The sequence below is a fragment of the Sciurus vulgaris genome, assembly GCF_902686455.1.
Source record: "Sciurus vulgaris genome assembly, chromosome: 1".
Classification (NCBI taxonomy): Eukaryota; Metazoa; Chordata; class Mammalia; order Rodentia; family Sciuridae; genus Sciurus; species Sciurus vulgaris.
In genome coordinates this window covers 113,417,703-113,441,672 of record NC_136461.1, presented here as the reverse complement: position 1 = coordinate 113,441,672, position 23,970 = coordinate 113,417,703, and the positions used below count along the sequence as shown (strand labels likewise).

General features: G+C 41.5%; 1 protein-coding gene across 1 annotated transcript; it reads left to right on the top strand.

The window, feature by feature from the left end:
- The first annotated feature begins 15,411 nt into the window (after positions 1-15,411).
- TCHH (trichohyalin) lies at positions 15,412-22,125 on the top strand. The gene is made up of 3 exons (XM_079112286.1): positions 15,412-15,445; positions 16,849-17,014; positions 17,970-22,125. Exons 2-3 carry the CDS (start codon positions 16,877-16,879, stop codon positions 21,987-21,989), a joined length of 4,158 nt encoding a protein of 1,385 aa, XP_078968412.1. The 5' UTR covers positions 15,412-15,445; positions 16,849-16,876; the 3' UTR covers positions 21,990-22,125.
- The last annotated feature ends 1,845 nt before the right edge of the window (positions 22,126-23,970 follow it).

Genomic DNA, 23,970 nt, shown 5'->3' with positions numbered 1-23,970 from the left:
ACTTAAGCCATTTACACTTAGAGTGATTATTAATAGATGAGGATTTACTCTTGTCACTTGTTCATTCTTTTCTTTGCTAGTTCTCTTATTTCTCTCTTCTAGTTATCTTTGTGGTTTTATGTTTGTTTATTTGTTTTGTTATAGTGAGATACTTTGATTCTTTTCTCTTTGTTTTTTGTTATCTACTACAGGTCTTTTTCTTTGTGATTACCATGAGGCTCACTTGAAACATCTTCTAGTTGTTATATCCACTTATTACAACTCAATTTAACTGCATACAAAAACTTTTTGTCCTCCCTCAACATTTAATGTTACTGGTGTCACCATTTACATCTCTTTTCTTTGAAATTTAAAGAAAATGTTTATTGAAGATCTGAAAAACAATTCCTAAAAGATTGACTTGTCCGGAAAACTAAGTTATGCAGTGCATTGTGTCTATTATATTAAAACATGCACTAGACACAAATACAAAAACCATGAAACAAGTTGCCATCATTTTTCATCAATTTGAGCACAGAACTACATGGATGACTTTAAAAGGACAGAATTTTTACCACAAGCACCATTTTTTAAAAGGAGCACAAATGGATGAATATGTTCAATTAACCAAAATAAACAGAACTTTGGCACTAGATATCAGAGCATTTTGTCATATAGTACTAATATATATTATTAAAGTATAGTGTAGCCAAAGAATAGAACCACCAGCATGCAAAAGCAGCTTTGTCAACTAGGCAATGAAATGGCAGACAGCATGCCTGTCTGTGGTCTGCCACTGAATACACTGGTAGCAACTTTGAAACGAAAAAAAAAAAGTGAGAAAGGAAAAAGGGGCCATAGTTTCTCTGTTTAAAAGAAAAGGGGACTTTTAGTTTCTCTGCTTAAAATCAAACACAAAACAAACATCAATTCTGTCATATACTGACATCTTCAAAGTACAAGAAAAGGACCAAGGATGAAAATTGTTTACAGAGATTCAAACATAAGTGCCTGAGAGTACCTCACACAGCTTTCTGATGAAACACTTCATAATCACTGGAACTAAGCAAAATTGTAGGCAAAGTTATAGGATTCTTTGTCTGGTACTTTAGGAAATCATAAAGATAATTCAATAATAAAGCAAGCTCCTTCTCATCCAGAAGTATATTAGGCCTACATCAATTTAATTTGTTCAAATAATCTCAGTAAATCAGATGCTCCATGTACCTGGAACATGGGTACATTGGGGTGATCTGCAAGAATATCTGCGTACAGTAGTCTCTCAAGTTTGTAAAGCAGTTGATTGCTCATCATTACATTGGCGTGTTCTTTGATCCCTGCCCCTACTCCATTAACAGCATACTCCTAGTATTTCCTAGAGATTTCCTGTACTTGGCATAATCTTACAGAATGAAATCCACATTCTTCTTGGCAAGAAGATAAAAAGAGTTGGTTTTGCCTTGTAATTAAATCTGAGTCAACAACAAGCCATGGTTTAAGCTATTCAGGAATCTTTACTTTAACTTCGTTCATAAATGTTTCCTCATTTTCAACGAAAGGATTTGCCCAAGTCTTTTCTTCTGAGACTGAGGTGTCTCACTGATGGTGGTACCACCATCATCTCCCGTCCTAGGTGTTTGTTCATTTTCATTTTTACTTCAACATTTTTCTGTTACAGACCAAATAACTTCTTTCCTGGGGCAGTACCTCTCATCTTCTCTCTGAATTTTGTTCCTGGTTGGCTTTTTGAAGTTCTTACTGTTTTTGCAGATTGGTGTTCACATACTTGAGTACTCTGCTTTCTAGAAACCATTCATCCCAATTTTATTCAAACCACTGTAATATATAAAGCATTTCACTTGCTTGTCATTTATGGCAACCATTACATACTTTGCTTCATAAAGAGGTCCATGAAAATACAGCATTCACTCACCCTGATGGAATTTAGGATTTGGGCCCTACTTTGGCACCATTACATGTGATTCAACACCTCATCCATCTCTCACCATCCCCAACTACTGTGCCCTACTCTCTTTTCCACCCAATTCCATGTCAGATACACTGTCAAGCATCACCCTCTCTATATCCTAGGCCCCACAATTTACAACTTTCTATATTACATATTCATTAACAAATTATTATAGCTATAGCTATTTTTAATACTTTGTCTTTTAACTTTTATAGTTAATTTTAAAGTTATTTATGCACCATCAGAGAAATGTTATTTATGCAATCAGAGAAATTGATAGCATGAGTCAGTCCAGATACATCCAGAAGTAATGATTTATCAAATTTCTAGGTATCTTTCATTCCAGTTAAACTGACACCCAAAATTAACCATCACAGAGACTAGTGCTAGAAACTACTATTCTGACATTTCATTGATATCACCCTCCCATATATATATAGATTTTCACATTCTTACATGTAAATCTCATATCAACCCTTCAAAATCACTATTATTATGAATACCTTACAGGTAAACCAATGAACTTAGGTGACTTTCCCAAGACAGTCAAGCTAGTTAACATGCAGCAGAGCTTGAACTTGAACCCAGAACTTGAGAGTCAAAACCCAGGACTCTTGCCAGTGTCTCACAACTAGACCATCTTTGGCATAGAAATAAATGCACTGGAGCACCAAAAAAGAAATAATCAGAATCAGATAAAATCAATCAAACATTCCTTGGAGGAGCAACTTTGAACTAAATCTTTAATTGAATGAACACAGACTGGCATCCTGGAGAAGGACTCTAATCCTGAGCATCAGGATGAGTTTCAGCCAAGACACAGAGGAGCATCTACCAGATAAAATGCAGGGAAGAGTAAATGGATTAGGTCCCTATAAGAGAAGCTGTGTTAGGGAGTAACTGAATATTATGTAGGAAAGTGAATTCAACCTTATACATTCTTAGTGTCCATAACACCCCTTCCCTGATTCTCCCACTCTTTTGGAAACTTCTTTGGCTTCTCTCTTATTTTATCACCTTTAATGAGGCCCTTACAGTTTCTCTCAAACAGATTCTTCTCAACATTGGCTTCCATTTTGTCATCCAGAGAATTCTAAAACACTGGTGCTGAGGTCCCATTTCTAGGATTTCTAATGTTATAGGTCTGAAGTGTGGCTCTGGCAATCTGCATTCTTAGAAGTTCCCCCAAGTGGTTTTAATGCACAACCCCTGCATTACCCCTTTCCCCCTGGTCAATCTTACCTTTGCTTGTGATTTCAACCATCAAATTCTTCCAGATGGCTTCTAAACTTATACCATTATCCAAGATTTCTCTTCTGAGTTCCAGACCTATGTGTCCTACTACCCTCCTGGACCATTTTACCTAAATGTCTCACAGGCATCTCAAACTCAGCATGTTCAAAATGGATATCCTCTTTCCATGTCCTTTTCCCTGTGCTGTGGTTTGGAATGTGTTTGTCTCCACCATAACTCACACTGGAATTTAATTACCAATTTAATGGTATTGAGAGGTGCTGGGGCCTTTAAATGGTACGTGGGTCATGGGGAGGGTACATTCATGAAAGGATTAGTCTAGTTTCCAGAAGACTTGATTAGTTATTGTGAGGGTAGGTTGGTATAAAGAATCTGGTCCTCTTTTTCTTCTGCTCTCTTTTGCACGTGCCCCCCTGCCTTTCCATCTTCTGACTTGAGTTGAAGAAGCCTGAGGCCTTCACAAGATGCAGTCACCTACTCTGGAACTTTTTATCCTTCAGAACCATAAGGCAAAATAAACCTCCCTTCCCTATGTTACCCAATCTCAGGTATACTATTTTAGCAACAGAAAATGTGCTAAGATGCCATGTAAACAACCCTACCATCTTCTGTGCTACTCAAGCCAAAAGCCAAATCTGCCAGATGCCTTCCTCTTCCTCACCTTCTACATTCAATATTTCGCCTAGCCCTATGTGTTTCTACTTCTCTAATTTAAAATACTCTACTTCTTTACAATTTAAAATATTTTCTCCAGCCCAACTACAAATACATTATTTCAGACTCTCAATTTTCATCTATTTTACTAAATCATCACTGTTTCCTATCTTGCCCTCCTCCAATCCATTCTCAATGCTACTGCCACAGTGACCTTTCTAAAATACAAACTTGATTATGTCATCTCCTGCCTAAAATTCTATTTTAGCTGTCTATCATCTGTAGGATAAAATCTATACTCCTTACTTTTGCCCACAAAATCTTTCATGATCTCCCCTGCTTAGCTCTCCTAACTTAACCTCTCATCACTCCCTACCCCACACCCTACACTCAACTTGTCCCACAGGATTTGGCAGACCTCTAAGCTATCCTCCTTGAGCCCACTTTATAGATGAAGTGCCCCTTCAATGTGTTCCCTTAATACCCTTTGTCATAGCCTTTCTTATCCCGGATTAAAATAATGGGTTGATCTGGATGACTCCCTGACCACACAGTAATCTCCTAAAAGGCTAGGACCATGTATTATTTCTCTTTATATCCATGGTTCTTTGTACATCACAAGTGTTTAATTAAGGTTTGTTGAACAAATTAACAAATGAATGAATGGTCGCTGGGGAGGGCCAGCTGTCAAAAAAGGTTGAACAACTGGCTAACAATTATATATTTATTAATAGGTGGTCACTGCAAGCTTCTTAATCAGAAGAGTAACATAAATAAAAATAGTATTTGAGGAAGAATAATTTGATAATAGATTATATGATGTAGACTGGTCACCAGATGAGGAACACTAGGCAAAATACCCTCATTATCATCAGTTTCTTCATCTAAAATAAGAGGGGGGCGGATGTGGTTATATGCAGTGCCTATTTCATGTTCGTTGCAAGCATAAAATAAAAGTTTTGAAATCTTTCTGAAGCCATAAATCATTGCATTAACATAATAAATTATAATTATGCAAATAATGAGAGGTGTGACTACCAAAAGAGTAGTTAGCAAAACCCAAGGCAGCAGGACCTCGTGGAAAAGACCATAGACCAAATGTCAGCTCCCAGACTTTGCTGTCACATGACCTTCAGCAGATCACTTGGCCTTTCTATGCCTCAACTTCCTCATCAGCAAAATATGAACACCACACTCATAGGTTTATTATGTTGTTTTTGTATCCCATACAGAGCATGACAAATGGAATGCATTTAACAAATTATAGTTTCCCATCCCTCCTGAGCAACCACTCTACATTTATCCTGTAAAATAATTATTCCAACCCTCTGACACAGGAACCAGAACCCAGAGAATTTGAAATAAGTGGAGTAAATGACGGATGACACTTACTGCAGCTCGTACTAAATCTTAAGTAGAAAGAGAGGTGAGAAACTCTCGGCAATGATCTGAGAACCACAGGGAGATAATGTGCTAAATGACACATTAGATAAATGAATTACATCAAAGATTAACAATGAATGGGAAAAGGTAACACAAAAGATCTGGAACCCAACTTCCAAGCAGGCAGGTCCATGAGAGGAAAGGGACTGTATGGTACAGGATCTGGGAGTGAAGTCAGGGGGTAAGAATCTCTCACTCATATCTCTCCACCCTTGCGTTCATGAGTCATCCTAAAGCCTCAGGCAAGTCCTTCCAACCTCTGCCTCCATCTCATCCTCTGAAAATGGGCATCATGATAATATAAGCACAGCAAAAAACTGGAATGGTTTGGGCTCCTGACAGCACAAAACTGCCGAGATGTCAGATCCTGATGATCTGATATAAAGAACAGTCTGAGACACCAGTCCTGGATTTCCCGGGCAGATGATAAGAAAAGGTCAGAGGAGAACAAATATTCAGAAAATGTGCCTGAATTCCAGCAAATGAGTATTTCATAAGAATTAATGAAGATTTTGTTCTGAATCCTGACACATAGTAGAAAAAAGATTTAATGCAGAAATATAATCAGACTGCACACCCCACAATAATAGAAACTATCACTTGATAAAGAAAAAAGAACAAAATTCAGCATTCAAGTGGTTTTAAACCTAAAGGAGGGCAGTGTTCCATATAAAGTTTTGTGAATGTAGGGGTCTTGCAAAGGCACTAGGCCAGTCCCATTCATAGAAATCTCTTCCCGTCTCTTCATGGATATATTCCAAGGGTTTCATATTTAGATGCTATGGGAAGAAAAGAACATAAAGAAACTTAAAATTCTCTTCTTGCTCTTTTTCCCCTATAAGCTAAAAGTACTTCACAATTTATGATCTAACTTATTCTAGTACACCCCCTCACTCCCAACCCAGAGAGGAAGCAGGCGTCATTATAATTTTATAGGTAGACATGTCGGGCTCAGAGAGTTTAAGTGACTCACCTAAGGTCACAGAGAATACCAATTGAGTTTGTCCCATAACACAGACCCCCAGGCTCCTAATTTACCACATGGCCAGCCAGAATCTCTTAAAAAATTAATAATTCTTAAAGATACATTCTTGCACCCTGACACTACCTTGTTCCAAAAAAAATCCCTATAGTAACTTATGTATAACTTATGGTAACACATACTCTATAATCAAACTCACTTATTACATTACAGTTGGTGTAATAAGCCAAGACTAAAAATAGAAATTCAGTTCAAAGGATGCCTGGTTCATTTTCTGGCTTTTGTTATAGGCTCATGCTTAAATGGTTTATGCAGTAGATAAGATATTTTGCCTATGCTTCCTATAAGAGCAAAATGAAGCCCAGTGAGGAGCCACAGAAAGAAGAAAGGGGACTGTGTGCTGCCTTGGGATATGCTTGGTCACACTTTCTCGGGGGTATTCCATAAACCTTTACCACCAGAAGACAGATCAAGGGGAAAGCGGAGTTGGCAGCTCATGCATTTCAGCAATGCTGTATACTAGAGTCCCCCTTTGGAAACTCACAATGCATATTAGAGGTCTTGAAAAGTCCTGTGCCACAAGAATAAAAAAACAAATAACCTATTTCAATTTGCTTAATCCCTAATTCCTAAATTTAGGTAACATTAGATTCTGAAGTACATCAATACCTAAGAAGATTTCATGACCAGCACATTGACTAGAAACCCTATATAGAGAATAAGAGGATATCATAATGCCATCTCCAAGTAAAAGAGAATTACCTTGAACTACTCATTGAACCTCTATTCAGCATGATCAGAACTACCCATCTGTGCCTTCCCTAAATGCTTGGAACTTGGAATCACTTGTCCAGGACTAACTTCTTCCTTTAGAGAACAGGGGGAATAAATGGTACAGGAGAAAGGGAGAATCAGATGAAGGTGAGTAATGACTGGTCTCTTTGACTTTTTTTTTTTTTTTTTAAACTGGAAAAAATGCATTTATTTGTATGTGGTTTTGAAATGTAGTAAGGCTTTTTTTTATTGTAAACAAATGGGATACATGTTGTTTCTCTGTTTGTACATGGCGTAAAGGCATACCATTTGTGTAATCATAAATTTACATAGAGTAATGTTGTTTGATTCATTCTGTTATTTTTTCCCTTCCTCTCTTTGACTTTTATTCATCAAATTCTTGACACCAAAAACAAAATTCACATTGGAAAGTAAGATACAAAGTTCAAAATATCCTGGTACCATCCATATTCTCAAGATATTACTTCATTACTCTAAATCTTCATGATCCTTATATCAACAGATTGGCCCAAAGGAACCAACTCTATCTGGGCAATCCAACAAGTTGGAACCCCAACTCAGCCGCTGGATGACCTCTGGCAGGCAACTTAACCCCACAGTGTCCCTGTTTCCACACCTAGAGAGCGGAGGTGGCAGTCCTTCTTTCAGGCTAGGCAGGATGGGGAACAACTAATAAAAAGATTGTAAAAACCCTTTGCAATACATTCAGTGTCCTGTAAAAGCTTAATGATTATAATCAAGCTGCAGCTAGAAGTCTTCAAAGTCCACACATGACACTCAGCAGTCACTGCCCTGGTAACTGATAACAGGACATGGTATCTGCCCATGCCTTCATCAGCCGCACAAACTGGTCTTGACCAAGTCTGGTTTCTGCACATCAAGTTGTCAAGTTGACAACAACGACGATGATCACAACAAAAAATAGACTCCCACCATTATGTTTTATAGGTCCAAACTTCCCCCACTAGTCTGAAGGTGCAGGACAGAGATATGTCTGGTCCATATTTGAGTTCTCAGTACATGGGTCAGTACTTTCTAAATTTGATTAGAATGAATTGATCAAATTTTGCTGAATGAAGAGGATCAGGATGAATATAGCAGATGCTTGAATTAGGCAGAGAAGGCCTTCTCCATGAACCATTGTCTAATATGGGCCGAACCTATCTACCTTAACCTCACCTCGGCTGGTGCCCCTGGCAGTTTTCCTGAGACAAATTCTGCTTATTCAAAGTCCTCATTTGAATAATAATAGCAGAGGAAGCCTAGACTGGCTCAGGTGATACTCATGGAATTGCTTTTAAGATATAGATATGAAACCAGCCCTGTGGCAAAAATAATTTCTTTTCCCCAACCTTTGCTTTTTAATCTCCAAAATAAGGCACTGACCAGGCCAGTGTAGCAAGAACTAGAATATTAATGTTAATGTCACCAGTCTTGCCCTCCCATCTGCTGGGCTCTGACAATCTGGTCACCCTTTCAATACTCCCAGTAGGATTTAGAAAGGATAACCTGTGACCTCTCACCTTCTTATGGTTCCTTGTGACTTCAATGTTTCTTTTCTACTTTTCTTCTTCCTAAACTCCCCATCAAAAAAAGTTACTTCTGAACTCTTATAGGGTGACTTTCTGTTCATGGCATTTGTATATGATTTTGTATATGACACATAAATGCAATTCATTCCCTCTTTCAATCAGTATTTCCGGAGTATCTGCCTAATGGCAAGCACTGGGAATAAATCCACAAACAGAACCTGCTTTCATGGAAGCTGATTCTTTCTGGACTCAATTTCTTCCTAAGTGAATGGATAAGTGGTTGAAATGAGCATTCTCTTTTGTAAGGTTAACCTTTGAAAGGACCAAGGAAATGCAGTCCTTTGTCAACAAGACTACTCCTCTGTAGTCTGACTAGTCAGCTATCTTTTTTACAAAATATACCTTGCCTATTCCTTCACCTCATCTTTCTTCATACTCCCTGGAGTGCCTCCATTCCCCTTGGCCTGTCAGCTCATTCTATCTAGAACAAGCCCCATCTCCTCACTGAAGCCTTCCCAAACCACTTCACCTAGCAGTGCCCATTTCCTCCTTTAACTTATAGATTACTCAGCACTTCACCTCTATCCTCATTTGAAAGCTTAGGATGTGTCTTTCAGTGTTTACTCCCCTTTGCCAAGTGTAGTTCCTAATTTGGTTTTGATTAGCTGGGTAGCAAGGTACTGTGGACATCCATGGATCATATGAGGGTATTTAAATTAATATTCTAGGGGCTGTATTCAGAGACTTTCAAAGAGTTTTTCACCTTTAAAAGCCTAACAAAAGTAACTCTGAACACTGATTTTGAAATAGGATGGCCCTGAGAGAAATGTTTACATTTATAGCAGAAAAACTGATTTTTTTTCCGTATGAGAAGTTGTAATTATTCCCCATTTGTAACATGTAGATTATAATTCACTTTAAAGATCCAATTTATGTTATTGAAAGCACTTTTTTTTTTTTTTTTTTTTTTGCAATTTGGGAAATACTTTCAAAAGATGTAGTTATAGATGAACTTTTAATGATTCACCCTCTGCCCAGGACTTACAGTAAGCCAGCAAAGAGCCCAGAGCTGGGATGGGCTTGGTGATACCTTTTGGGTCCATAAAGCATTTATTAAACTCTATTCTACTCCAAACATGGTACAAGGCACTCTACTATATTATACATAAACAATACAGAATACCAATTATTTGCATAACATTTGCATGTTGCATAACCTTTTTATTATATTTTAAGTAATCTAGAAATAAAGCATGTGGGAAGATCTGCATGATTGTATGCAAAGACTATACAACTTAACACAAAGGACTGGAGCATCCTTGGACTTTGTTATTCACAGGGATCTTGGAACCAACCTCCTCCCTTGAATATCAAGGGACTACTACACAAATTAGTTACTAATATATAGTCTTCTTTCCAGAATTCAACTTTTCTTATTGCAACATATCCCACTCCAAACCATTAAGAGGTAGATGGAGTGCTTTGTAGTAAGAGCTCCAATACCATGCCTGGTGTAGAATAGAGGACTCAATAAATGCTTATGGATAACAACAACAATGAAGACTTACTGTGAGAAGAACCAATAAACACCCGTTGCCTGTCTTCCCCTTCTTCACTAATGCTAATGAATTCAATCAGATCTTCACTTGAGGCAAAGGGAGAAGGACCTTGATTGGTCCTCCCAAAGTTCCTTCATTCCTATCCTATTTCTCTACCTGAGTTTAGAATGGTTTTGAAGGTGGCAAGTGGGGAGGGAAATTTAAAAGGAGAGGAAAAGAGCACAGGAAAGAAACTAAAAGAAGGATGCTGCTGTCATGTATAACTAAAAATAACAAATAAAAAAGGAAGAAGGATGCTGGGGATAGAGGGAAAGCAGAGCTCCAAAGAAGCACCGCACCCTTCTGAAGAGGAAGGGTCAGATGAATGCCATGAAATACTCTGAGCATTGATTGCCACACAGCCAACTGCCTTGTTCTTCCTCCATCCTTACTTTAGGCACAGGATGATGGTATTAAAGTGCTGCAACACCCAAGATTAGAACTCAGTAACTATATCATGCCATGAAGTAGCAACTGAATATCTGGGCTTGGAGACAGCATTCTAAACTAGACTAGCACATGCCCCTCTGTGCTCTTTTCCATATTGGGGAGGCCATGACCTTCACTCCAACAACTCAAAATGTGATTATGTTTTGCTTTAGCTTCAACTCAATTATGATGTGCCCTTTTGTTGGAAGCAAAACCTCTCTCAAAATTTTTTTTTAATTCTTTAGGTACACATTCTCTCTTCTCATTTCAAAGAATGGCTTATCATTCTACTAGAAGCAGAGCTAAGTCCAAGAAGAATATAGAATGTTATAGAGCACATCTACCCTTGAGGAACTCTGATCCTTCTTTCATATGGCAGCAGAGACCTTTTTATAATAAATTCCATAAAGTCTTGCTGGCTTAATCAAAGATTCCTGCTTCCATCATTCATAGTATTCATTAAATTATAAAAAAAAATTAAATTTATCTGTCCCATTCTGGGTGTCTTTTGACAAATTCCAAAGTTCTGTGAGATTGAGGAGCCACTGGTTAGGATACAGATACAATTATAGGACAAAGAAAACAAATAACCTGAAATGTATGACCAGTCTAATGACAGAAAGTCAGGAGTCCTCTGCTACCCTAGGCGACAGTGGGAATGGATGGAAGGTGGAAGTGCTCTCCCTAGGTGCAGGTGCCAGTCACCTTGCATGGCATGACGTAAGATGAAAGCATCTGCTGACTCTTAGAGGTATAATTACTAGCAGGGTGGGGGTGTAATTAAAGTAAGGATAATTTACCTTAAAGAAGATAAAAATTAAGAATTATTAATGATCATAATAATTAGCCCTTTATATCTAAGAATCACATAATGCTTTACAAGCTGTAATTATCACAGCTCCCCAATGAGGAAGGGATTCATATCTTACAGCTCCTCATTTAACAGAGGGGTGAAGTGATGGACATAGGAGAAGGCAGAGAGGGGTGGAGTACTGCCTCCTCTGTCATCTGCCCTGTACGTGGCAAAATTAGAAAGAGGCCCCAGAAGGGCTGACTCCCATTATGGTGAGTACCCTCATCCTCAAACCATCACCGAAACGGATGATCTATTCCAGAGTAAGCAACTCATCTCATTCTGACCAGTTGGCCACTTAAACTGCCACAATGCAATAAAATTATAACATATCAGCAAGGATTTTATTAAACACCTAGAAGAAAGAAAAGGTAGGGCACCACTTTCAAGGAACATAAAACCTAATTGAGAAGACAAAATAAGCATCCATTAAATTAGAGAAGAACTCAAAATTACACATCAACTGACATTAACTAGCACTAGGGTATGTGACACTGATGGTGCATGCTGTGGGGGAAAATTTAAGTGGAAGATCATGGCAGGTAAAAGTCCAGAAAGGTTTGGGGGAGGAGATGGAATTTATGTGACTTCAACTAAACCGTGTTAGGTTTTGGTTGGGCAGAGATGAGAACCCAGGAGGCAGGTCAATGACTAAGTGAAAACAATAGGAAGACTTGAAAGATATAATACATCAAGTCAAAGAAAAAGTCACTCCATAGAGGTGTTTAAAGAACTTATAAAAGGATGTTATTTCTTTCAAAGTCATCTAAAATCATTCTACTTTGGACATTTTCCTGGAACATGGATAGCATGGTTCATATTTGATCCTCAGAATTCCGTGAGGCTGAATATGACCCTAGAATCTTCTTCGCTTTATCTAAATTTTCACTTTGGAATCTATCCATCTAATCACAGACAGAACCTGGGCCTAAAAAATGCCACAGAACACCAAATCTATTATCTACCTTTTCTGGGTTCTAACAGGAGGAAATGGGAAAAGATTCCTTGAATGAAATAAAAATCAGGAAGAACTAATGCTTCCTTAATTCTTTGTTTCTTAATCCATCAGACCCTCACATCTGAAGATTTTGGCACTGAGAGGGCCATGATTATTGTGATAGTAAAGCATTTGAGTGACATAAATATTTTTCTCTTTTCAATTCTTCTATAATAAAGAACCCAAGTCTCAAAGCCAGTTACTAGAATAATACTGTAGATGTGTTCTGGACCAAATGAAAAGAAGGGCATTTGCAGAATATCCATTTCTGGGTCAGTTAATAATATTCTTTGACTTCAATACCAAGAGTTAGAAAGGAAAATCTTTTTGTCTATAAAAATATAGAGTGGGCTGGGAGTGTAGCTCAGAAGTAGCGCACTTGCCTAACAGTGTGAGGCACTGGGTTCAATTCTCAGCACCACATATAAATAAATAAAATAAAGGTCCATTAACAACTAAAAAAATAAAAAATAAAAATATAGAGATCTTCATATTATAAAAACACCTTTTTTTGGGTGGGGGGAATGGTACCGGGGGTTGAACTCAGGGGCACTCAACCACTGAGCCACATCCCCAGCCTTATTTTGTATTTTATTCAGAGACAGGATCTCACTGAGTTGCTTAGCACCTCATTTTTGCTGAGACTGTCTTCAAACTTGAGATCCTCCTGCCTCAGCCTCTGAGTTGCTGGGATTACAGATGTGCTCCACCATGCCCAGCTTAAAACACAATTATTTTTTGATGACTCACAATGGCTGGACACAACCACATTTCAAGAATTTCCAGATGATTGTAAAAAAAATTAGACCAAAACAATTTGTGAGGACTTGAAATTTCTCTACAATCTTTTAAGAAACTAAAAATTTGATATTTTAAGAAACTAGAAATTTGATATATTACCATCTTTTAAGAAAATAGAAAACAATTGATTTTTCCCCTGTCCAAACATTATGTCAAGAACTCCTAGTAAAATGATATTCTTAAATAATGACCCAGTTTAAAATAAAAGAGCATTATATATCAATAAGGGCCACTTTATCAGGAGGATATCACTACTGATTATAGAATTTATCATTTGAATCTACTTACTAATGCAGTAAGATGCAGAAAGGAAGAGAGGTAAATTTTCTGAATTTCTTGCAGGTTTTAAAATATTTTTCCTTATACTGTACTGACTTTAAACAAGAGTCTCTAAGAAAGCCATTGTTAGATTTAAGTAAGATCTAGCTTCATTCAGAGTGGGAACCTAGGCTGAAGTTCCCTCAAAGGTCACACATAAGCAGATAAAAATAGAAGCAGACTTAAAGCAAGCCTTCTGCAGCTAATCTCCTGAAGGGCTACAGCCCTCTATAAGATCTCTGCAGTGTCTTGGTTGCAGTGTTCATTATGGACCTAAAATCCAAAGATTAAGGGAACTGTATAAAACCCTAAATAGAAGAACAAAAGAAGTCTTCAAGCCTCACTACGAACTGTCACATCAAATTGACTCACTAAGCCTATGAAATAGTGACAGTTCTGACAGTTCAATGAAAACTTCTAAATCACAGACTTCAGTAATGAAGCCCTTAAGGAGGCAGAAGGCAGCCAGGTTTACAATTATTTTTCCTATCTCCTATCACTTCCACCTTCCTCTTAACCCCACATCTGGGATAGCAGCAACTAAGGAAGCAAATAAAATTCAACTCTGCTATCATTTGGACCAGTCTTCACATTAAAAAAATAGCCATCTAGGTTTAGGTTCTGTATTTTTATGTGCCACTGAAGGGCCCTAAAGTCTCTTCAAAATTCAGAAAACCAATACTTGCTTCTGTTGAACGAAGGATGAGACAGAAATGCAGAGAAGCGACTGAATCATTTAATAGTCTCCATAAACCTATTATGAACCAAAGTCTCAAGTAGTCTGAAATGTAAGGGTGGGAGTCGCTGACAACCAGGAATAAAACCTAGTTCCTTACAATGAAACAGCACAGAGATTCACAAATGATCGCCAAGGTTGAGAAAGCCCTGATAGCTATAATGGGCTAGAATGACCGATTACCTTAATGTGCTTCCAGGAGAAGCAAACTCAAGTGTTTAGATGTTATAATCATTAGTAACTTAGGCTGAGAAGGATGATTATATCTACAATAATGCATTACATTAGCTCTTTTTCTCCAGGGACATCAATATGCTAATGAGAATAGAAATGAACAAACTTCACTTAGACCTAATATCTCTAAGAATGAAATTTCACACTTTCATGTTTTCTTATAACAGTTTAATAAAAACCGATTTTAAGGTACACACCAAAATTGTCTACTGCAGAGGCAATCCCCAATCTGTAGGGAAACCATTATCATAAAACCTAAGAAGACAAATGTAAAATGTTTTGCCATGTTCATGTTTTAGAGAAACGTTTAACAATTCCTTATCTCTTTCTCACTGTCCTAGAATTTTTTCAGGCAAGGCTTATGAGCATGCCATGGAGAAATTAATTGGTTCTCATCAGTTTATTTCAAAGATTGTTTAATTCTAACCTAGAACTTACATCTTTTATAAAGTAAATGGCTCAGAGTTTGCTCCTTTGTAATGAAGTCATAATCAATTAAAGCTTGGAACATTTAATACCTTTGTTTTATTGTTTAATTTAGTTTTAACAATTTGAGAAAATTAGAAATTCAGCCAAATATTCTACCCTTTTATGTTAGGTGAGGCCAGTACCCTAGCTGTCAGGAGGCAAGGTCTATGAACCTCGTGCCAAATAGCTACGTGAGCAAATAGTGAGATAAACAAGCCATTCGTGGAGACAAAGGTGGAGCTAGGCTTGGAATGAATCAGGCCATCCCACAGAGTGGGTGTCTCCTTCCCAAGTTGCTCTCCAGGGCACAATTAAAACCCCTATAAAAGGCCCAGCTCCCAGTTACCCAGTACACTTGCCAGCAGTGTCAGCGAGCACTCAACGTCCTCCTCTGGTAAAGTGGGTAAGTCCCATTCTATGGGATCACATTCTGTGAGATTCTTCTTCTGTCTAGCCATTGTAGATGTTGGGGGAATGAGGGCAAGTTCTATGTGCTGGGCAGGTTCTCTGTGCCAGAAGGGATCTTACAGTGGTGGCTAGTTCTCATTTACTCCATCCCATCTTCTTATAGTTGGACCCATAACTTGGAGTCAGGGCCCTTCTCTCAAGGCTCTGAACCCAATACTTTTGCACATCAAGGAATGATTACATGTGGCTCTGATGGAGCTTATTTTCCTAAATATTGCCATCTCAAAAGTTTGCCAAACCTCTAGTCTCTTTTCATATCTGTTTTACCTCATATAGGCCATCTTCATATAATTATGGCATCTAAGGTACTAGAATTGAAATGTAGATAAAGAAGTCACCTGGATGAACCACTGTGTACATGCAGTCAACAAAGACATCCATGTGTTCTTTCAACATTGTTCTGATGCTGGCTAATTTCTTGTTTTGGTTTGGGTATTTTTTTATATTTTGCAGAGTTGGGAATCAAACCCTGGGTCTTGTGCATGCTAGGCAAGCCCACTGAGCTCTTATACATACCCCAGCCTCTAATGCCAAGATTTGAATGGTTTATTGGGGTTTAACAAGGGTTTACCATAAGACCATTATCATCTGGTTTTCCCGGCTCAGTTTGGCCCATTGACTCTGCCAATCAGGAAGGACCTCTTAAAATCTTTCAATAAGTGCATATGTGAAATACCCTTAATATATCTAACTTAAGGCAGGTAACATGCACCCTATGTCTTCTGCATTAGTGTATCTGAATGTTACAATGTCATCTTTTGACCAGAATGAAGCAGGGTTTAATCTTAGAACTGGTGACTTATAAATTATACTTCTTGATGTCTTATGGACTTTAATGAATAATTCCTATTCCCTTTTCATGGTTTTATTTGCTACCAAATGTTTGCTGACACAATGAACTGTGTGGGCTAGCCACTTTAAGATGTACTCAAGTCTTCCTTCATCTTTTAGATTTCACCTATCCTCTGTCCAACTTTAGAAGAAGTTCCTTATAAGTAGCAATATATCAAATTTAAATTCCGGTACTCTTCACTATCTACTCTGAAATATGCTGGAGAGCTGAAAGAGAGAGAGAGAAAGGATATAGTTAGTCCATAATGAATAGACAGTGAGTAGGTGGTCATAAGATTATCTGGAGATTATTTTCTGGCTTGGAATTTCTCACTCAGTATCTCTTCATCCTTTTGAATCAATATTCAAGGATAAAATGCTCTGAAAGTCAAAGGTGAAAATAACTACTGCTGAAAATTATTTAGAGATCTGCCTCAAACAGTGAGAATGAAACTTCCCAAAAGCAGAAATAAAATTTTGATTCAAGATTCTACTTTATTATTCTAGGTTTACTGAACTTGAAGGAAGGAAAAAAATGTCTCCACTTCTGAAAAGCGTCTTCGATATCACTGAAATTTTCAATCAGTATGCCTCACATGGTTGTGATGGGGCAGCTCTAAGCAAGAAAGACCTAAAGAACCTCCTTGAAAGAGAATTTGGAGATGTCCTTCGGGTAAGAACTAACAAGAAAAGGAAATCTCTTCATTATTTTAGGACTATGAATTTTCTTCAGGAGAGAACACAGCAAGGAATGATGGCTTATATTCATTTTATACCATGCCAAGTCTACACTATACCCCTCATTCCTTTCGAAGTCTGAAGGTACTTAGTTAATATTGTAGCATGAGTATTAAAGAAGCTGGTAACAAATAGTTCATGTACTTGATGGCACTGTCAATAAGAATGAGCTGTTCAAGGGACATTGCCACCAAAGAGGACAAATCAAACTAGATTTGGAAGGCTTTAAATGTACCTCCAAGCTTCAAGATCTGAAATTAGCCTGTTCTCTACTAAAATGGTTTTGCCATAAATATTTTAAGTTTTTTGTTTGTTTGTTTGTTTGTCACGATACTGGGGATTGAGCCCAGGGTCCTGTACAAGCTAGGCAAATGCTTCACAACTGGGCTATGTCCCCAGCTCTTTTACAGCTTTGAGACAGGCTCTTGCTAAGTTGCCCAGGTTGGCCCTGAACTTGTGATCCTTCTGCCTCAGCCTACCAAGTACTTGGGATTACAGGCCTGTGGGATTACACACTAGGCTTGTTTTCAAACATGGACTAGAAATCAGATCAGAAGTACTGGCTGTTTCAAACAGAAATGGTTGCTGGAAAGCTTCATAAATTTCCATGTTATCTCTCTCTTGAGGATGAGTACATTCTTGTTGACCCAGCCAAAGAGCACTTGTGTTATTTCGATCAGCAATAAATTATAAGATACAAAAATTGCCAACAAATGTATGCTTTGAAATGAGGTGTTCACATTTTACATGAGGAATTATGACTTGACACACACTGGGCTTTATTTCTAATTGCTCTGAATATCTCCAGAGTTAGCATAAAATAAATGTTAATAAAATTTTACTGCCTGTAAACAGTACATGGTAAATTTTTGTTTTCATCTTTTTCGTAGAGACCACATGACCCTGAGACAGTAGATCTGATCCTGGAACTTCTGGATCGCGACTGTAACGGACATGTCGATTTCAATGAATTCCTCCTGCTGGTTTTCAAGGTGGCTCATGCTTGCTATTATGCTCTTGGCCAGGCCGCGGGGCTAGAGGAGGAGGAGAGAAGAGTCCAGGATGAAGGGAAGGGAAACCTGTTACAAGATCGCAGACAAGAAGACCAAAGGAGATTCGAGTCCCGGGACAGACGATTGGATGAAGAACCTGGTCACCGACGCTGGCAAAAGAGGCAGGTACAGGAGATGGAGCGCGCTGAGGAAGAGGAGCAAAGGAAGACGCAAAAGAGACAAGAGCAGCGCGAAAGGCAGCGCCGAGACCAAGAGCAGCGGCTGCAAAGGCAAGAACAGGAAGAGCACCGAGCAGAGGAAGAGCAGCTGCGGAGACGCAAGAATCGAGATGCTGAGGAGTATCTTGAAGAAGAACAGCAAAGGCGAGAGAGGCGGGAGCAGCGGGAGCGCCAGGAAGAGCAACTGCAAAGGCGAGAGCGAGAAGAGCAGCGCGAGAGGGCGCTCCAGGAGGAAGATGAAAGGCTGCAAAGGCAAGAGCTGCAAGAGCTGAAGAGGGAGCGCCAAGAGGAAGAGAGACAGCTGCAGAGGCGTGAGCAGCAACTGAGGCGCGAGCAGGTGGAGGAGAGGCGCGAGCAGGAGTTGTCTGAAGAGGAGGAGCAGGCACAGGCCCGGGAGAGGGATGAAAGCCTCACCCAAAGGTGGCAATGGCAGCTAGACAGCGAGGCTGAAGCACGCCAGAGCAAAGTCTACTCCAGGCCTCGCAGGCAGGAGGAGCAGAAACGCCGCAGAGAGCAGGAGGAAGAGAGGCGTCGCCAGGAGCAGGAAGAGGAGAGGCGGCTCCGGGAGCGTGAGCTGCAACTGAGGGAGCAGGAGGAGGAGGAACAACGTCGCGACTTCAACCCGCGGTGGCAGACGGAGGAAGAGAGCGCAAAGCGCCGCCAGAGGCTATGGGCCAGACCCCAGTTGCGCGAGCAGCGGGAGAGGCAGTTGAGAGCAGAGGAGCGCCAGGAGCGGGAACAACGATTCAGCCAAGAGGAAGAGCAGCGCCTCCAGCGGCGAGAGAGAGAGCAGGAACTGCGCTTCGATGAAGAGGAACAGCTCCAGCGACCTGAGCGTGCCAGACAGCTCCAAGACAGCCTCTCCGAGGAGCAGGAGAGGAGGCGACGTCAGGAGGAGCAGCGCCGCGACCAGAACTTGAGGTGGCAACTAGAGGAAGAAAGTCAAAGACGCCACCACACGCTGTACGCCAAACCCGGCAAGCGCGAGCAGCTCAGGAAGGAGGAGCAGCGGCAGCGGGAGGAAGAGCTACTGCTGAGGGAAAGGAGGCGCCAGGAGCAGGAAAGGCAATATCGGGAAGAGCAGCTGCAGCAGGAGGAGGAGCAGCTGCGGAGGGAAAGCAGGCGCCAGCAGCGGGACAGGCAATATCGGGAGGAAGAGCTGTATCTCGAGGACGAGCAGCAGCGGGAAAGGAAGCAGCGGTTCCAGGATGAGGATCAGCGCGGTGATCTGAAATGGCAATGGCAACCAGAAAGAGAAAAGGAAGTTCGTAATAACAGGGTTTTCTCCAAACGCAGAGAGAATGAAGAAAAGATCCGGCAGCTGGATGATTCTCAGGCGTTGGACAGACCTTTCCGACAGGATCGGCGGCCCCTGCAAGATGAAGAGGAAGAGAAGAGAGAGCTAGAGCAAGAAAGGAGGCGCCAACAGCAGCGCGACCGGGAATTCCCTGCGGAAGAACAGCTGGAGCGAGAGGAGCAAAGAGAAGCGAAAAGGCAAGATGCGAAGTTCCAAGAGGAAGAGGAGCTACTGAGGGAAGAAAGAGAAGAGAAAAGACGCAGTCAGGAGAGAAACCGAAAGTTCCGTGAGGAGGAAGAGCAGCTGAGACGCCAAGAGCGCGACAGAAGATTCCGCGGGGAGCCCGAGCTCCGCCAGGAAGGGGAGGAAGAGCAGCTGCTCCGCCAGGAACGCGAGGAACAGCTTCGCCGGGAGCGCGACAGAAAGCTCCGTGAGGAAGAGCTCCGCCAGGAAAGGGAGGAGGAGCAGCTGCGCCGCCAGGAGCGCGACCGAAGATTCCGTCAGGAAGAAGAGCTCCGCCAGGAAAGGGAGGAGGAGGAGCTGCGCCGCCAGGAGCGCGACCGAAGATTCCGCAGAGAACAAAAGCTCCGCCAGGAAAGGGAGGAGGAGCAGCTGCGCCGCCGGGAACGCGAGGAACAGCTTCGCCGGGAGCGCGACAGAAAACTCAATGAGGAAGAAGAGCTCCGCCAGGAAAGAGAGGAAGAGCAGCTGCGCCGCCAGGAGCGCGACCGAAGAGTCCGCGGAGAACAAGAGCTCCGCCAGGAAAGGGAGGAAGAGCGACTGCGACGTGAGGAACAGCAGCTGCGCCGCCAGGAACGCGAGCAGCAGCTCCGCCGCGACCGCGATAGAAAATTCCGTCAGGAAGAAGAGCTCCGCCAGGAAAGAGAGCAGCAATTGCGCCGCCAGGAGCGCGACAGACGATTCCGCCAGGAAGAAGAGCTCCGCCAGGAAAGGGAGGAGGAGCAGCTGCGCCGTGAGGAACAGCCGATTCGCCGGGATCGCGACAGAAAATTCCACGAGGAAGAACTCCGCCAGGAAAGAGAGGAGGAGCAGCTGCGTCGCCAGGAGCGGGATAGAAGATTCCGCCAGGAAGAAGAGCTCCGCCAGGAAAGGGAGGAGGAGCAGCTACGCCGCCAGGAGCGCGATAGAAGATTCCGCCAGGAAGGAGAAGAGGAGCAGCTGCGTCGCCAGGAGCGCGACAGACGATTCCGCCAGGAAGAAGAGCTCCGCCAGGAAAGGGAGGAGGAGCAGCTACGCCGCCAGGAGCGCGATAGAAGATTCCGCCAGGAAGGAGCAGAGGAGCAGCTGCGTCGCCAGGAGCGCGACAGACGATTCCGCCAGGAAGAAGAGCTCCGCCAGGAAAGGGAGGAGGAGCAGCTGCGTCGCCAGGAGCGCGATAGAAGATTCCGCCAGGAAGGAGCAGAGGAGCAGCTGCGTCGCCAGGAGCGCGACAGACGTTTCCGCCAGGAAGAAGAGCTCCGCCAGGAAAGGGAGGAGGAGCAGCTGCGTCGCCAGGAGCGCGACAGACGATTCCGCCAGGAAGAAGAGCTCCGCCAGGAAAGGGAGGAGGAGCAGCTGCGTCGCCAGGAGCGCGATAGAAGATTCCGCCAGGAAGGAGAAGAGGAGCAGCTGCGTCGCCAGGAGCGCGACAGACGATTCCGCCAGGAAGAAGAGCTCCGCCAGGAAAGGGAGGAGGAGCAGCTGCGTCGCCAGGAGCGCGACAGACGATTCCGCCAGGAAGAAGAGCTCCGCCAGGAAAGGGAGGAAGAGCAGCTGCGTCGCCAGGAGCGCGATAGAAGATTCCGCCAGGAAGGAGAAGAGGAGCAGCTGCGTCGCCAGGAGCGCGACAGACGATTCCGCCAGGAAAGAGAGGAGGAGCAGCTGCGCCGCCAGGAGCGCGACAGACGATTCCGCCAGGAAAGAGAGGAGGAGCAGCTGCGCCGCCAGGAGCGCGATAGAAGATTCCGCCAGGAAGGAGAAGAGGAGCAGATGCGTCGCCAGGAGCGCGACAGAAAATTCCGTCAGGAAGAAGAGCTCCGCCAGGAAAGGGAGGAGGAGCAGCTGCGCCGCCAGGAACAGGACCGTCAGTATCGGGCGGAGGAACAGTTTGCCAGGGAGGAGAAGCGTCGCCAGGAACAAGAATTGCGGCAAGAAGAGCAGAGACGTCGCCAGGAGCGGGAGAGGAAATTCCAAGAAGAGCAACTCCGCCGCCAGCAGGAGGAGGAGCAAAGGCGCCGCCGAGTCCGGGATAGACAATCCGGAGAAGACAAGGGTCATAAGCAGGTCCTGGAGCCTGGCACGCGTCAGTTCGTCAATGTTCCAGTGCGCTCCAGCCCTCTCTATGAGTACATCCAAGAGCAGAGATCTCAGTACCGCCCTTAAGAGATGCCTCCGATATCCCGATACCTGCCAAAGCTTCCAGCAAAAGAAAATGAGAAACACTGGGCACCACGTGTTTCTGGTTGTGGGAAAACTCTCTGATGTTAGAATGTGTCTTTTCTTCCAAAATCTTAAACTATCTTCATTTCCTTACTTTGTACTCCTGCTTTTAATTTTTTCTCAGGTAGTGCTTTACTGCAAGATGTCTTTGCTCTTTGATGCAGATATGGTGTGCAGCTTTTAAAAGATGTCATTTAACTTGTTTACAGAGTTTTGTTTGAGGAACACATTGATTTATTGCCTTGTCAGGTAACAAGTTGAGAGTCAAAAGAATTGAGTATATTTTTAATGACTGCTCATCTCTGGGGAGGTTCACATGTTTTTAACATTGATATTTTTGTGCCTAAATTTCATTAATCTACTGCCAAATAGCTTCTCGGGTTTTTATTTTTGTGGCATAATTAACATACTCCACTAGGTGACTGAATTTTTGCAACCCTCAAATAATGCAGGGAGAGGAACTTCTGGCAGAATAACTTCCTGTGAAATCAGCACCTACAACTAAAAGAAATATCTATTGTTTAGTTTGCAGATTTAGAATTCGGATTTAATTTTTTTTAAATATACTTAACTCCACTTAAAACACTTAAGACCTCATGAAGCAAAAGTTGTGTTTCTCAAACAACTTCATAGCACAAATTTTAAAACTGTATCTGCTGTAGTTTGTAGTGCTCAGTTCTATTCCCCCAATGATGAATTTGAGATTATTGCTACTTTTGTTAATGTTAGCTTAGAGGAAACCTCAGGATCCTGTAAAAGTTTGTCTTGCTCTAGTGCCAATAGATGACAGAGAGTGTGTTGGGAAAGGAAAGAGGGAAGTGTGTGAACAGAGAGGCAAATTTCTAGAGGTTCTTTGAGAAGACTTATCAGTCCACAATCCTTTGAGTTCTGATACTACCTTGGAGACATTCTTGTTGAAATAATTGGACTGTATAAAAATTTAATAAATGTTTGGCAAATATTTATTTTTGTCTGTTTTAACTCTGTCATACCTCACCTTCCAATAACCTGGAAACACATAAGTTCCCAATCACAACCATGTTACTATCATTTATGTATAAACATGAAAGGGGGAGAAGAAAACCTTTTCTCCATCCATTTTTCCCAGTTAGAGTGAACCCTATATTTTTGCTAACGCCACTGGGGTTCTCTTTGCAAGTGTATGTGGGTTTTTTTTGTGTTGCTTTGTTTTTGTTTTTCTTGCCTATACAGCTTTCTGTGCCTTTTATTGTAGTAATCCATTCACTGGTCATGGAAAACACCGGTCCCCGCAATGTTTGTCAGTATTTCCTTCTGAGAATGCAGCAGGTTCTTGGTCTCTGAGGTCTGATGAGCCAATAGTAAAACATGGCCTGAAACTTAACATCAGCACTCTAGATCAAAGATTACCTTTTGATTTTAAGTAATGTAATACATGAGGCAACTTAGCCAGAAGATGCTAAATAGTAATCAGGCCAAAGTATTAAGTTATCATTTCATGTTCAAACACCCCTTTGTCAACCACCTGGAGTCTCTATTTAGTATTCATCACTTGGTAACAAGGAATAAGTCCAAGAAGGCCCTGCTCAGGATATCATCATTTGTAATTATAAGAGTCATGAATAAGAAGATGCCCTAAAGTTATAGTCCATCAACAGTTTGGTCAATGGTATAGACAAGGAATCCAAGTATATAACTCCTAAGTATCATTCTGATGGAGTGGGGCAAGGGCACTTTCTGCAAGAATCACAGCCTGTCTCTCCTACTTTAATACAAATGTAAGATACCCATCAAAGACAAAACCAAGGAATCCCCTGAGACTGTCTTAGAATTTTGAGTCTTCCAGTGTGCAAAGTGATTTTTCTTCTAAATTAAATGTATACTTTCTCTTACCTAAAGGTCTTCACAGAAACCATGTAAGAGCTTCACTAGCTTTCCCAGTATC

Bases quoted from the DNA above. Each gene is read 5' to 3' on its own strand.
- TCHH (XM_079112286.1), top strand. From the start codon at position 16,877: ATGTCTCCACTTCTGAAAAGCGTCTTCGATATCACTGAAATTTTCAAT. The intron at 17,015-17,969 runs GTAAGAACTAAC...TCTTTTTCGTAG, and splicing joins AATTTGGAGATGTCCTTCGG to AGACCACATGACCCTGAGAC.